Raw genomic sequence first — 15,741 nt, forward strand, 5'->3', positions numbered from 1 at the left:
ACTGCTGGAGCTGAGGGGTTTATACCTGTTAATTGCTGCCAGGAGTTGTGTAGTTCACCTCACTTCATTTAATTTAAGTTCAGTTTTCGTCACTGAAAATAGCACCTTTTTTTAAATAATAATGTAGCACTTTCTCTGAATGGAAATAAGTGCAAATTTATTGTGCCACAGCTTGTGCATAGTTTGTGCAGTACTTAGTTTGCATATATGTTATCTCTTTGCAAAAGTTTTTATGGAAAGAGGCTATTAGATTGAAAAAATAAGAGTAATCTTTTTTAATACCTCAAACAAATACTGCATTGCATCTTGCATGTTTTTTTGCTTCATGCCAATGAAAATCTTAATTTATAGAATGTCTGGCTCTAACAAGGATCAGCTGCTTTCATAAGTATCAGCTCTGAATAGAAGGCTGAATCATAGAATCATAGAATTGTAGGGGTTGGAAGAGACCTCGAGAGATCCCTTTCCCATGTTTATATTTATGACCTTTTAAATAAATGTGACATATCTTGTAGAGTTTCAGAACTTTGTAGACTTTAAAGAAATATTGGTTGTTATACCGTACAGCTAAATGGAAGCAAATACTTTAATGTTCCTGGAAATCTATATTTAATGGCACTCATTAATTACGGACTGGTTTGTAAGTTTAGTGGACTTCAGATGTATGCACCTTGTGTCTCTACTCTGGCAGTTTTTCTTTGTTACTAGAATAAAATTGAATTGCTCTTGATTTGAGCTAGTCTTTACTATTGGTTAAGATTAATTTTATGAAAGGAAATGTGTTCCATATTGGGTATTTTCAGAGGTGCCTCAGCGGAGTTTTGGAAGGTCTTTCTGAATCATACCAAATGTTTCTTTAGTGGTTTCTTAAAAGACAAACCATATCTCAATTACTTTCTTTTGTCTCAGATACTTAAAAATATCCTAGTAGTAGTGTAGGTAGTACAGAAGCCTTTTTGCAAGCTTTTTTGATGAACATTGTTGAGCAATAGATGGCAAAAGTCTATGCATGTATTTCTAGGTATTGAGTAGATGTATTGGGTCAAATACTCTGCTTGTCCATTTAAGCTGTCAGTACAGATGAAAAGGCATGGTAGGTGCAGTCTGGTTCATAGAATAAACGTGGTTTGAAGTTTTGCAGCCCATATAAGAACAATATACATCAGGCTTTTAAAAATGCATGTTTTAAGGATTTAAAGGAGTTAAATGGATATAAATGATAAAATAGCTATTACAGTTACTTGGAAACTTTTGTCCTTTAGTTTACTATAACGAAGCTGAAAAATTCTCTTCTGAGGTTTGTGCTGGCCACATTTGTGTTTCCAGTATACACTGTATTTTACTTAATACTGATTTTCAGGGGTTTATTACTTCATCAGTACCATATTGCTTATAAATGTAAAATCATGCTAGTATTTCTCAGAAGCCTCAGATAAGCCTGTGTAATGTCAGTAATGCCAAATTTTTGATGTATTCTATGTATAAACTACACCTTGTGTGTTACAGTTCTTGGTATCTTGCAGTTACATGTTCTGTCACTTTTTCTGAGGTTTCCCTGCTCTTCAAAGAGCAGAGATTGTGTCAGAAATAAATAGGGGATGAGCGTTTCATATCTTCAGTAGCTGACTAGTAATGCTACTTCAGGAGTGTATGAAGACAGGAGAACTCTTTCTGTTTGCTTTCAGGTGGAGATAGAGCTATCTCACTGCCTTTCATTCTTCACAGGGCTACACGTCTTTCTGGAATGACTGCATCTCCTCAGGACTGCGTGGCTGCATGTTGATCGAATTGGCATTGCGAGGGCGTCTTCAACTTGAGGCTTGTGGGATGAGGCGCAAAAGTCTCTTAACAAGAAAGGTAAGTGGAGGAAGATGTTCACATTTACTTCTGTGCCATGTTCCAGGTAATACAAGAAAAAAAACCTGTTTTGGTGATTGGGGCACTGCTTAAGAGTGCAAGAATGTGCAAGAATTAAAAGTCTTTAAATAGTTGAAGTGCCCCAGGAAAAAATCTTGCGTACTTGTTCCTTGCTCCTGTTTGTTCTCTTGCTGTGTTCCTGCTGCTGTTGGGAGCCTTGCACACACGTTAGTGGTGGTCCTGGCCAGGGTGCAGTGGCAGCAGTTACTGCTGGGAGCCAGTAATCTGCTGAAGGAACTGGTGGTGATAGTGGTGGTATGTGGGCTGGGGCTGAAAGGAATGGCTGGCTTGACTGCCTGCCTGCCAGATGTATCCTGTAAGCCACCGGTTTAATCCTGGTGTACACAGCATTGCACTTTGTGCTTGCAATGCCTAGGAAGGAAATGATCACAAAACTGTATCTACTTTAAGCATGTGACCAGTGAGTTTCAATTTGTTGTGCTGCCTGGCCCCTTGAAGATGGGCAGATTTTTCAAGGTCCTTCGTTGATTTAGATGGAAGATTTGAGGTGGCTGGATTTTTTCCTTTGTACACAATGTGGAAAATGACACTATTTGAAGAATTTTTACCTCACCAGCGTTAGAGGATACTTGTAAAACAAGCTTACTGAAAACATGGTCAAATGTTGTCCATGTGCCACAAATAATTTATCTTTTATGGCATATTTCCTTGTCAATATGATCTTCTGCTAAATTTTTTAAAGGAAAGCTTACAAATTCCCAATCTTCTCTCAGCTTCCTCCTCTTCTGAAGAATTGAACCTCTGTTCAGATAAACAGCTCTTACTTTTTAGTTTCATTTAAGCATATTCAGCATTGGCTAGTTTGCACAGTTGTTTTTTTTACTCCAAAGCTTTTGGCTCCTTAGGCATTCAAGGATGTTCTCTAGCAGTTATTTTCATTCTGTGCAAACCTTGTCATCTTCATCTACGTGAAAATTTGAAGAGGAGTGTAGGAAAATGGAAAACCAATATGTGGATATTCTCAGTAAAGAGTACAGGCAAAACTATTGTCCTCTTGGCTGTGAGGTTTTTTTGTTACTTTTTGTTTTGTTTTAAATTTTATCATGTGGTTTTGTGGGTGGGTTTGTTGTCTTGCATTGCCCCTCCCACTTTATTTAAGAAGGTCTAAAAGGTACCCAATATTAAAGATTTGTTTTTTTCCACTGTCGTAAGGCAATTGAGAGATTTTTTTTTTTTGCAGGCAGGAGAGTTCTATGAAAAAGGCTTTAATTTCAATTTCAAATGAAGATCAGTTTCTGTTTAGGTAATTTCTTGCAAATAAAATCCCTGACTGCTGATACATATGAGGTTTCTCCTCCCCCTGCAGCCCCCTCTCAATTTCAGAAATCATTCTTATGAGCTCCTTGTGTTTTCTACTTATTTGGAGTTTTGCATTAACACTGGGTTTCAGTCTTGTTCCTGTGATCTCTAGTTTTAAGTGTCTCAACTCTACCAAGTGTCCTCTTTGTCCCCCTTTTGCAGGCTTGGCTCCCCTTGCCTTCAGCTTTTGCTGTGGATTGAATACTGTGCTTATTGTGTGGAATGAACTGCCCAGTTGCATCCAAGGTTGTGATTCAGTGGCAATACCATATATATAGCTTGTGCCTCTCAGGCTGGCCATTCTTCCTCCTTGCCCCAAGTCCCTCCTCAGATTTTGTGGGAAGGTAAAACCTCCTTAAAACTCAAAAGCTTTGATTTGTCAATCTAAAGCCATGGTCTGAAGGGAGGAGTTTTGGCTTTAGTCACTTTAGCCTGTGTTGCCACTGAGGCTGGTAGTTGTGTCTTTGGAGGCTTTATTGGGTGGTTACTAGCACTTGTGCAGCCGTGTCTGGTAACCCCTCTGGCTAGTTCACTACTTTGATGCGTTGTTTTCTACTTGAATTGCTTTCTTGATCTTGTCACCATGTGGGGCACAAGAGAGACTGCTGGCACAAGCAATAAGGTGAGAATAAGAAGGTAGAACTAGTTCTTTGGGTAGTAGTATGGATGTATGACCAGCTCACTGTGGCCTTGCTCATCAAGCTGACTTAAAAGATCGCTAGCTATGAGGGTTCAGAGGAGCCACAGAGATGATCAGAGGGCTGGAGCACCTCCCCTACGAAGAGAGGCTGAGGGAGCTGGGCTTGTTCAGCCTAGAGAAGAGAAGGCTATGGGGGGACCTCACTGCAGCCTTCCAGTACCTGAAGGGAACATACAGGAGGGGAATCAACTTTTTAAAAGGGCAGACAATGGCAGGACAAGGAGGAATGGATTAAAACTAAAGGAAGGAAGGTTTAGATTAGATATTAGGGGGAAGTTTTTTACAGAGTGGTGAGGGGCTGGAACAGGCTGCCCAGATACGTGGTGGCTGCCCCGTCCCTGGAGGTGTTCAAGGCCAGGTTGGATGGGGCCCTGGGCAACCTTGTGTAGCTCCAGGCCTGGAGGTTGGTGTCCCTGCCTGTGGCAGGGGATTTGGAGCTCTATGATCCTTGGGGTCCCTTTTAACCCTCACCATTCTATGATTCTATGAATTCCACTTCAAGCCATAAATCAGGTGGATCTTTCCTGATTTTTTTTTTTCAGTTTGTAAGACAAATTTCAGAATGGATCAAGATGCATTAAATCCATAATTGAATGCCATCAGGAGACAAATGAGTGAGAAACTGGCAGACAAGGACTTTATGGATATTAGTGAGACACTGTACAGAAAGGTGTCCATATGGGTCTTGAATATCTCCAGAGAAGGAGACTCCACCACCTCCCTGAGCAGCCTGTCCCAGGGCTCTGTCACCCTCACTGTGTAAAAGTTCTTCCGCATGTTGGTGTGGAACTTCCTGTGCTCCAACTTGCAGCCATTGCCCCTTGTCCCTGTCTCCACAGACTACTGAAAAGGGGCTGTCTGATTCCCCCTTTATCCCCTGCTTCAGATAATTATAAGCGTTAATAAGGTCCCCCCTTAGTCTTTTCTCTAGACTGAACAGTCCCAGCTCGCTCAGCCTTTCCTCATACAGGAGATGTTCCAGGCCCTTAATCATCTTCGTAGCCCTTCTCTGGACTCAAGGAGATCCCTGTCTTTTTTATACCAGGGAGCCCAGAACTGGACACAATACTCCAGGTGGGGCCTGACCAGGGCAGAGTAGAGGGGGAGGATCACCTCCTTAGACCTGCTGGCTACACTCCTCCGGATGCACCCCAGGATCCCATTGGCTCTCTTAGCCATCAGGGCACACTGCTGGCTCATGGCCAACCTGTCATCTACCAGGACCCCCAGCTCCTTCTCCACAGAGCTCATCTCCAGCAGGTCATCCCCCAGCCTGTAATGATACTGACGGTTATTCCTCCCCAGATGCAAGACTCTACACTTGCTTTTGTTGAACTTCATTTGATTTCTCCCTGCCCAGCTCTCCAGCCTGTCCAGGTCTCTCTGGATGGCAGCGCAGTGTTCCTGAGTGTCAGCCACTCCTCCCAGCTTTGTACCATTGGCACTTGCTGAGGGTCGATGCAATTCCCTCATCAAGGTCGTCAATGAAGATACTAAACAGGACTGGACCCAACACTGAGCCCTGGGGAACACCACTAGTCACAGGTCTCCAGTCAGATTCTGCTCCACTGATCACCATTCTCTCTGAGCTCAGTCCGACAGCCAATTCTCAACCCACCTCACTCACTGTCCACTCATCTATCCCATGCTCTCTCAGCTTTTCTATCAGGATGTCATGGGAGACAGTATCAAAGGACTTGCTGAAGTCAAGGTAGATGACATCCACGGCTCTCACTCCATCCACCCAGATGGTGATGAGATCATAGAAGGCTATGAGATTGATTGAGCACGAGAGTTTATATTGCCGCATCCTTGTAAATTTGGCTTAAAATATGTAATCATTGCATCATCTTAGACAGAACTCCATTGGTATCAATGTAGAAACAAGCAAATAAATGGTGAGGTTTATACATAAATAAAATAGCTTCTAATACTAGTGGTTATTGAAGAGTTACTGCTGCCTTATAGTCTTGGAAAGCAAATGAAATCTTTAGATTTCTTAAAAGAAATCCTCCAATCCCCAATACCCAAAATTCAGTATTTTGTATTTGACAATTCTAGGTCAGTTATGCATGAGTGAGTTTTTGTATTAAAACTAAATAAAGAAGTTTTTTTAAAAATCAAAGCAAGATGTGTTTAATCTTTAGCACTGCTTAATTGTGAAGGTGCTCTGTGGAAAATGCAAATTAAATATTCTGCATAATTGAAATTTTCACAGCAGTTGAATGCAAGGAAAAATCTAGTACTTGATAAGCCACTGAAAAATTGGAATAGAGAATTTTTGCAATAACGCTAAGGGCTGTCATCTCTGAAGACCCACGAACTTACCTTCTTTCCTTCCCTTTGCTCATCTATGAGAGTGGGCAAAAAAAATTCCCCCATGTGGATGCTTAATCATGTGTGATGATTCAATTCACAAGATGCCCAGCCCATCCGGTTTCCTGCTCTTGAAGGGGGGTTTACCAGTGAATGCTTCCTGGCTAGTTCTCTTCAGTCATAACAGTGTAAGAAGAAATACCACGAGGTGTGAAACTAAATACTTCTGTTTGAGGGAAAGGGTGGTCAAAAGAAAATGTGAAGTTGACTACTGGATTTAACAGAGAAGTGAGAGGAAACAGTGCTGTAGAGGACTGTGAACTTGGAAACAAAATGACTGTGCATTGTGGCTTCACAAGAGCTTGTAGAGTCCTCACTGAGTTGAATGGGGAAGTCTATGCTCCTTACTACTCGTTCCTCTAAGTGCCTATGTAAGCTCTTACTGTCATGGTGCATTATGCCCAAATAAGCAAGGAAAGCTGTTTTCTAAACTTGAAACGCCATCACCACCACCACCTTATATGTTAGACTTAAAAGCATTATTTTATCTCTTCAGTAAGGTGTGTTTTGTGGGTTTGAGGTTTTTTTTTGTGAAATAATAAAAGCAAGTTTAAAAAGATGACTTCACATCTTACCTATTAATGTGAGGTGGTGAGTAGCAGGCTGGAACAGTCCAGTTTAATGAAGGTTACTGTGAAATTAATCATGAGAGACACTTCAAAGAAACTAAAATACTGCTGACATGTCCATTTTGAAAAGAAGCAAAGATAAGTTGGGTGGTTTTAGGCTAATTAATAAAAGAATGTCTGAAAAGTGGCTCTTAATAGCCACCATCAAGCTGCTTAAAAAGCAAGCTTGAACTATCCTGTATAAGTAAAGAGCAAACTTCCAAAAATAATACCAAGATTCTGAAAGCCGTAAAGTATGTGATACTGTGTGTGCTTAGTGGGGCTTTTGAGTGACAGTGTGGTGCGAGCTTGTAAATCACGACAAACACACATTGCTGTGTGCTTAGTTTCAGATAAAGATTGTCTCGATTAAAAGGTAGATGTGTTCTTAAAACTTAGTTGAAGTGATGTCCAGATGCCAAAAATGGAGACCTGGGAGGTATGTAAAGTGACCATTTAATCTTGATGCAGTAACAGATAATTCAGCTTCTCTGGTCCCTCCCTGGCAGGTGTTATATGTCTTAATATTCTTCACTGACTACAACTCAACAGCTTCCCAAGTGTTTAACTTGCTTGTTGAAAGGTTTTAATGGTACATCCTGCATCTTCCATATATCTAGAATAAGTTTGTATCTCTTAATTTTTTTCCCCAGTAGGCACCGTAAACCACCATTTATCTTGGATTCTGTCTTTTTAGATACAAAGAAAGCTCGTTCTTTTTAGCCTGGCATTGTGGACTGGCTCATTCTTGCTGATTTTATTAAAATTCTTAATTTTTGTGCTTTGTGTGTACCACCTAAATTGGAAATAATAGTCCAGCTGTGACCTGTTAGGTATTCACAAAGATAATGTCAGGAGTTTTGCTTTTCACTTCATCTTGGGGACTTTGTATGGGTCTCCATTTTGGGATTGTCTTGCCAGTATTGGTGCTGTCTTACCATTGCAACTCATTTCAGTGTCCTCCACAAGCCCTACGAAAACGTCCTCCTCTGTTTGTAGTAAGGATTATTGTAACTGTAGAACAGAACTAAACTTGGAATGTATTTCAGTAGGAGGCTTAAAGCTTTCCCAGGATGCCTGCAGTGAGGCCTTATGAAAACTAGCTTTCACCTGCTGCTTCTCATGTGTATGTGGAATTGTGTTGATGTGTTAGGGTGTTGGGTTTTTTGTCCATTACCTTTTTCAGCTGATACTTAAAAAGTGCTAACTTATAAAAGTATTTTGATTGCCAGGTGGTATTTTTCTCTATCCCATTAGAAGCAGGGATAAACACTGAGAGGAGCAGAAAAGCACACCTGATCAACTCATGGCTAAGAGGCTGGTGCTGTCAGTAGGAGTTTGGGGTTTTTGATCATGGGATTGTTTGTTTGGCACCAGGATTGCTGGTGGCAGATGGGGTTTACCTGGGGTACACCCAGGAGTTGGCAGGGCTTGTGGAGGGGGCTTTCAACTGGATCTGAAGGGGGCTCTCTGGAAATGAGCTGAGGGGCATCCACGTGTCTGGTGATAAAATATGGGAGGGCATGTTACAGAGGTGCTGTGTGTGAGTTCCCCAAGTCTGTTCCAGGAGGTGCAGGGTACGTTGAAGCACATCTGAAGTGCGTCTACACCAATGCACATAGCGTGAGGAAGCAAGAAGAGCTTCCAGTTTAGGATAATCTTATGTTTAATCTGTGCTTTTATAACTGGCTCTGGAATTGCAGTAATTATTACTTTTCTAAGGAAAGATACACTGCTGATGTTTTGTTTTTATTCAGACTTATTGATGGGAGCTAGTTTAATCTGTATGTTTTCAGTAGGTGCTCTTGTTTTACTAAACAGAAGTGGTATTTACACATAATTTGTGTAACTTCTAAACAAGAAGTAACTCAAACTTGTAAGTTTTCTTATGTATGTTTTTCTTGTTCACCTGTGCTGTCTTCAGGGAAGAACTCAATCTAGAAGCTATTTAACAACAAGTTTAAATGATACTGTGTTTATTATTGCATATTAAGGGGCTTATTGGTACATACGTGTTTTGCCGAATGCATGTGTTTAACTGTTAGCGAACGGAACATGGTGCTGCTGGTCAGCATTTTCCCTGAAGCTGTAAAAATTAAAGATGCTGTCTAGAACATAAAAGTATATGGAAGAAACTTTTCCTGCTTTTTGTGTTTAATTTATTTCATATGGTCTAATTTTCTAATTGCAGTATTTTGAATAAATTGGTTTGAAGTAAAATAGACTGCCATAGGAAAGTAATTTTAAAACTCTACTATGTTTTGGGGAGGATGTGAAGGACCTGCCTGTGTTAGTGGATTCTATTCCTTCAATTGGATATTAAGCACATTATTAAAACTAAGTGTTTAGTCAATTAAGGTAATTTTGAACATAGTTTTGTAATTAAAATCCTAGATAGCTCATTGGGGTTTTATAACAACTCAGTATTTTTTTTCAACTTGAGTATTCCTAGAGGTGGTTCCTTAATTCAGATACCATAAACATACACCAATAAAACTGGAAAAATCTACCTACCTGTTATCAAGACAAATAAACTTTTTAAAAATTAAGTCAGAATACTGATTGCAGTTTTATTCTGTCCTAGGTGATTTGCAAGTCAGATGCTCCTACAGGGGATGTTCTGCTTGATGAAGCTCTGAAGCACATAAAAGAGACCCAGCCTCCTGAAACAGTACAAAATTGGATTGAACTGCTTAGTGGTAAGTCTTGGACATAATGTATTCCACCACCCCCAATAAAGCTAATTGCCTTGCATCACTAGAGATTATACTGTAGGGTTTTTGGGGAGAAAGTATGCAAAAAAGTTAATTAGTCTATCCTCTAAGGTAGTCTCTTGTTGATTGTTGCCTTTAATCAAATGTAAGTAACTGTTGCTTTTGAATTAGAGTGGTACAGAAAGGATCTAGATAGAAGTGTCAGAGGATATCTCTCTCAACTCTGGAAGAAGTGCCTTCTGCTGGCTGAAGTAAATCAGGATTGCACCCTAGAGATATATCTGCCTTTCTCTGTAATTGGAAAGGAGAGTTAGTGGAAGTCTGGAGTGTAGGTGTAAAGATCCAGCATTCAGGTCTTTAGATAAATAAAGGAGAAAAAGAAGCTCACCACTTAGATGTAAAAATAGAGGTTGAGTTGGACATTAATCCTAAATAAAGGAGTAAACGGTCAGGAGGGAAAATGTAATAAATACTTTCAAATACGAGATATTTCTTGTTGTTCAAAACAAAGTCTTCAAGATGAGTACTTTGCACACGGGTTTTTTGTAAAGTTACTAAATTTTTGCTGAGAAAATCGGATTAATCTTTACCTTTTGGATTTATCTTTGGAAATTGGATTTAATCTTTACAATTGCAGTCGACATTTTTCTTATACCTCCCCAACAGTTGTAGCCTCGGGATACATAAATTAAACTGGAATTAACAGTGACCATCTGATTAACATGTAGTGCTGTTACTGTTTTGGTTTTGGTAGGGCTTAGGATTTTTTTTCCTGTAGCCAGAATTCATCACCAGGGTTTGTCTGTTTTTACAAAACACATCAAATGCAGCTTCCTTGGAGTGGATCAGAGCAGTATGTAAGCTGTGCAAACAGTGCAGGGAGATACCCCACTATTTTGTCAACAAGGTAATTCTGGGAGGTGGGAGGGGGTAATGAGACTTCTGTTGTCTGTCTAAATGTATTTGTTATGTGTGAATACAGGTAAGTAAGAGTTTAAAAAATAAGGAAAAACTCTGCACCTTTCTCTGCTGCCTTGTTGTATGGTGGTTTTTTTTAATGTTCTTCCCATTTGTCCTCTAGCACCTTAAACAGCTTTCCTTGCACATCAGTTCGTGCTCCTGTCCTTGCCATCCCACCCCTCTGGCTCTTCAACTGTCAGGCAGAGGCAGGAGAGCAGAGGACAAAGCTGTACTGGGCAGTAAGGGGCATGGCTTCTGGTTCAGCTCTCCTTCACTTTTACAGCCTGCAAAAACAATTCATTTTTGTTGTCCCAAATATGTAATTTGTGCTGACATTTCACCTTCTCTCCTAGTGCAGAGCGCATCAAGTTAGTACTGATTCAAAAAAGGTCAACAAATGAATGAACAGTGTTGTAGGTTTTCTTTGAGCTAAGCTAAGGTTTTCCTGACCCTGCTGAGCTCTGGCTCTGGGAAGACAGTTATTGTCAGTGCTGTAGCTCAGACTTGGACCAGTCATTTTTACATACATGTGGTTATTAATAGCAAATTCTTGCATGGCATATGGGTCCTTTATGTTTCCAGTGGTTTAGAGGACTGCCCTTTGAAGAAAAGTACTCTGGTGTTTTGTTTGGGTTTCTAATAAACTTTTTTAGAATTTAGCTTTAGGGCCTGATCCTGGAAAAATAGCTGCTCTATCCATAATTATCAGCAATGGGAAGAGTACTGCTTGAAGTTAGAGTAGCTAGGAGTTTAAAGCTGTGTGGAAATATTTATATGGACGTGTATGGTGATGTTTACCAGGCTGATCTTGTTTATGAGGCAGCCTCTAAGGGAAGCAAGTGTAGGGGATATAGAAATTTGGATCAAAATGTCGAGTCTTCCTGTAGATGGAAGTCTTCCTGTCTGGACAAGCAAGTGTCTGTGTAGTTGAGGAGATTGGTCACAAGGTGTCACTACAGTACTGATTTTTATTATGGTATAGCTGCATCCACCTAATAAATGTAGAAAAATCCAGGAAATAGCCTGTGAAATGCTGTAAGGAAACTACTTTTAGTGTGTGATGGTTTTATTCATGGTCAAGCTGGAGAATCACATTCAGTGAGGTGTGGGGCCTCAAGAGACTTGCGTAGTTCCTTTCAGACCTGTGTGGGTGTTCTGCCTTTCACTATGCAGTTGGTCTCACTTCATTTGTTTAATTAAGTCTGCTGTTAACTTGGATACAGTTTTTCACCCTCTATCACATTGGGAGAAACAGTCATCTGTGGGTTTATTGTTACCTTTATTAGCCACTGATGCAGATTCTGTGTTTTTTAAATTCCCTCCTGTATGCACACACAGTCATGCACTCTGAAGGGCTGGATTCTCCTGCCTTAACAAAAAGCACTAGAAAACAATTTAGAGAAACGTTAAAGCTCCTTCTCTCCGCGTGCTCCTGTGCACACATGCACCCCTGCACTCTTTCAGTGCACAGTCACTGCTTCACCTGGTGGGGGCAGGAGGGGAGGGGAGAATGACAACCTGAAGATGCAGAGGGTAGGTGTGCTTTGGCTTGTCTGGCAGAACAGACAGTGACATTTCTTTCAGTCTCTAAAACGGTAGGGGGCTGGAAGCAGACAAATGCACAGGGTTGGAGGAGAGGCTTTTTTATTATTGAAAGTAAACTTTCTTCGTGGCTGGTTTGGGTTTTTTTTGTTGTTTTTTTTTCTTCAGTACAAGACTGCTTATTTGTTATGTTCTCCAGACATGGCTTAGCTTGCATTTTTTTCAGACTTTAAACATACACAGAAGGCCCTCCAAGGGCACTCTCGTGGTCTCTGTCTCTATGCCTATATCTGGGTAGGTCAGAGGTCAGAGAAATGCTGATATTAGCACAATATCTTAGTCACCTATGTGAATTTGACAGCTTGAATTTTGCCTGAATGTTGGGGGTCTTGCATGTTGTGTTTTGTTGTTGGTTTTTTTTTCAGGTGAAACATGGAACCCTTTGAAGTTGCACTACCAGCTACGAAACGTCCGTGAACGGTTAGCTAAAAATCTAGTGGAAAAAGGTGTACTGACCACAGAGAAACAGAACTTCCTTCTTTTTGACATGACAACGCACCCTCTCACCAACAACAACATCAAGCAGCGCCTCATCAAGAAGGTCCAAGAAGCAGTGCTTGACAAATGGGTGAACGACCCTCACCGCATGGACAAGCGCTTACTGGCACTCGTTTACCTAGCCCACGCTTCGGATGTGCTGGAGAACGCTTTTGCCCCCCTGTTGGATGAGCAGTATGATTTAGCCACAAAGAGAGTGCGGCAGCTTCTGGATTTAGACCCCGAGGTTGAATGTATGAAAGCCAACACGAATGAGGTTCTGTGGGCTGTTGTAGCAGCCTTCACAAAATAACGGCATTCAGACTGAAGTGTTCTCCCTTCTTTCATGTAAACCAGTTGTTTCTCTTCTATTGACTATTCATGTTTTCTGTAATTTGTACCTTCTCACATGATGAATTTGCTCTTGTTTAATGGGGATTATAAGTGGTGTATTCCCTCCTCCTCTGTGTATCTGTATACAGGATTCTGCTGGTACAAGAGACCTTCCTGTTTAAAAAACAACAGAAAAAGGATTTACTGCCATATTGGCATTCCATTTCCTATTCAGTTTGAGTTCTCTGAAACACATTGTTTAATCTGTTTGTCATCTTTTGTTACTGAAGTGGTTTAACACAGAAAGCCACCTCAAGGAGCAAATATGCATGCAGTTGGGCCACTGGCTGACACAGATGTGTGCATGCATCTTCCGCAGTACAATTCACAACAGGTTAAAAAGGGCCTTTTCAAATCACCAAAGCTCCGTGTTGAAGTGTCTGTCAGGACATTTTACACACAGATATTGTTTCAATTGTATCTAACAAAATTACTTTAAAAGCAGAAATGCCATTAAGCAGCTTTGTCAGTGGTTTCTGTAAAATGCCCCATAAACTTTACTTTTCATGCAAGTCTCTTGTGTATTTACATTTTCATTAGAATGATAGCTGAGTCATAAGGCTAGTGTAGAAAGGTCCAATTGTTTCATAAACCAGTTTGGGGATGGGATACATTCCATTATATTGTATATATAGATCCAATTGTATATTAACTACTGCCCCATCTTAGTATTTTGCAAGATCTACTTAGTTGTACACCTGGTGCCCCTTATTTGCTATCAGCCATTGCCATTTGATGGAAAGAAAGGCCTCCTGTAAAGAGCATGTATGTGAAAGCTGTTTTTCCTGTGTCTACAGAGTTTGCCATCCAGGTAGTCTCAGTCCACGCATTGCCTTTGACAATTAGTGTATGGAAAAGAGACCATTCTCTGTCATCGTCTGAACTTCCCCCACCCTGTATGGAAGAGGCTCGAGACCAGTACAATTCTTGAGTGCACTTTTTTTGAATTTGTACAACAAATTAATGGTTCTCTCTTAAACCTCATAATCTGTTTTACAGTTCAAAAACAAAAACTCAGTCCTAGCAGGTGTTGCATGTAAATGGTTTGCAAGTAATGACTGCAGTTCAGATGATTAAGATTTCTGTAATGGGATGCTCTGCTACATCTTAGTTTTTTTATATACAATTATGCTGATTAGCACACTATTGTAAAAAACCAAAACTTCAGCTTTTTAAAATTTATTGCCTCTTTGCCACTGCTTGTAATCTCTCATTGGTTTCACAGTGTAAATATTATGCATTTAAAAAATTAAGCATTGATTTATATTTTTTTCCTCACAACAATACAGATTTATAGTGGGGCTTACAGGTGTTTAGAAATGTTTTTGGTTAATATTCAGAGCAAGAATACTAGATGGTGTATAAGTGTAGAGTTAAAATTTAAGGGATCCCTTAATCTGTATACTAGCTTTTTACCTACAGTAAATAAACTATGATCTTAAAAGTGCCTGAAACAGAGCAAGCATGTCATTTTTATTTTTTTGTTGCTAATTAGAAAGGTGTTATTGCTTAACTGAAAGCTTTAGTTAATATTCTTATTAGAAGGGGATAGTTTATATTAAGTAGATGAAACTGACCTTATCAGTGGTGTGGCTCAGATCTGCAGGATTCATGGCTGAGACAGACTGAGTTAGTTTGAGTGTGCAGCAGTGCCTGCCATCCGTAGTCCTTTTCTATCATGAGCACAACTGCACAGCCTCATCTGTGACTGGACTTCCAGTTTTGCACTTCATTTTTCAATCATTTAGATGCTTAAGTAGTTCACTTTAAAAAAACACGACAACTTAGATTCATCTTAACTGTGACCTTTTTTAAATACAGGTTTTTAAAAATACGGTCCTTAACATTTAATAGCACACTATTCTTTCAGTTCTTAAATGCTATTTCTTTAGAAAAAAACTAAATAAAAAGTATACTGTAAGATGTTTCAAACTCTGGTTTACAAATAAAAAGGCAAACAGTGTTTTCAGTTGTAAGATGCTGTGTTTAAGACTTTGAGGAGCTTGGGCATGAACTTTGGACACTTTCTTTGAAACATTTCAAAATGTGATAGCTTTAAGTAGAGGAGAACTGAAAGCTGCTGTGTTGCTCTTATATTCAACAGGTTAAGGAAACTTTCTGTACTTGATAATATATGCTAACTCACTGCTTTCATTGTCTCACTTCTGTGATCTGTTTTCTCATTTTCTGTTGCTCCTTGAGAGAAGAAAAAAGTTAGGTGGAAAGGTCAGAAAAATAGTGATGTCTTTAGGAGCAATTTAAGGACACACAACTTTTTAAATGGCTTTGAAAATCTAAGCTACTTGAAAGATGGAAAGTGTCTTTCATAATCCCTTTTCTGTCCTGTCATCTTTGCTCTATATTTTGCGTGGTAGGTTGTGGAGGATGCAGGGGTTCTGTCACCCTTACAGCCAGCATGGTTTAAAAGATGTCACCCTTTAATCCCCTCCAGAAAAAGGTGGTGGGATTTTTTTTTTCCTTGCTTCCCTTTGTGTAAAGGGTAACTGGTTACAGTATTTATCATTTTTGTTTTGCTCAAGGAGAGGACCCTCTGTGATGGGGAGAGTTGGTACTAGGTGCACTGGAGAACTTTGATGCGAGTAATTAAGGCTTTTTGATTAGCAATGGTGTCTCTTTCCTAGACCACCCCGGATGTGCAGGGGGCATAGGTGAG

General features: G+C 40.1%; 1 protein-coding gene across 1 annotated transcript in view; it reads left to right on the forward strand.

Annotated features, from left to right (window-relative positions):
* Positions 1 to 13,130, forward strand: part of GOLPH3 (golgi phosphoprotein 3) — a gene marked incomplete at its 5' end in the record, with an annotated part of 30,216 nt that extends 17,086 nt beyond the window's left edge. The window contains 3 exons of the mRNA XM_084278854.1: positions 1,726 to 1,857; positions 9,506 to 9,620; positions 12,563 to 13,130. Coding sequence (XP_084134980.1) covers positions 1,726 to 1,857; positions 9,506 to 9,620; positions 12,563 to 12,987 — 672 coding nt within the window. The 3' untranslated portion in view covers positions 12,988 to 13,130. The remainder of the gene's footprint in view (positions 1 to 1,725; positions 1,858 to 9,505; positions 9,621 to 12,562) is intronic.
* Positions 13,131 to 15,741: the final 2,611 nt, after the last annotated feature.

Source organism: Gallinula chloropus (assembly GCF_964237585.1).
Source record: "Gallinula chloropus genome assembly, chromosome: Z".
Lineage (NCBI taxonomy): Eukaryota > Metazoa > Chordata > Aves > Gruiformes > Rallidae > Gallinula > Gallinula chloropus.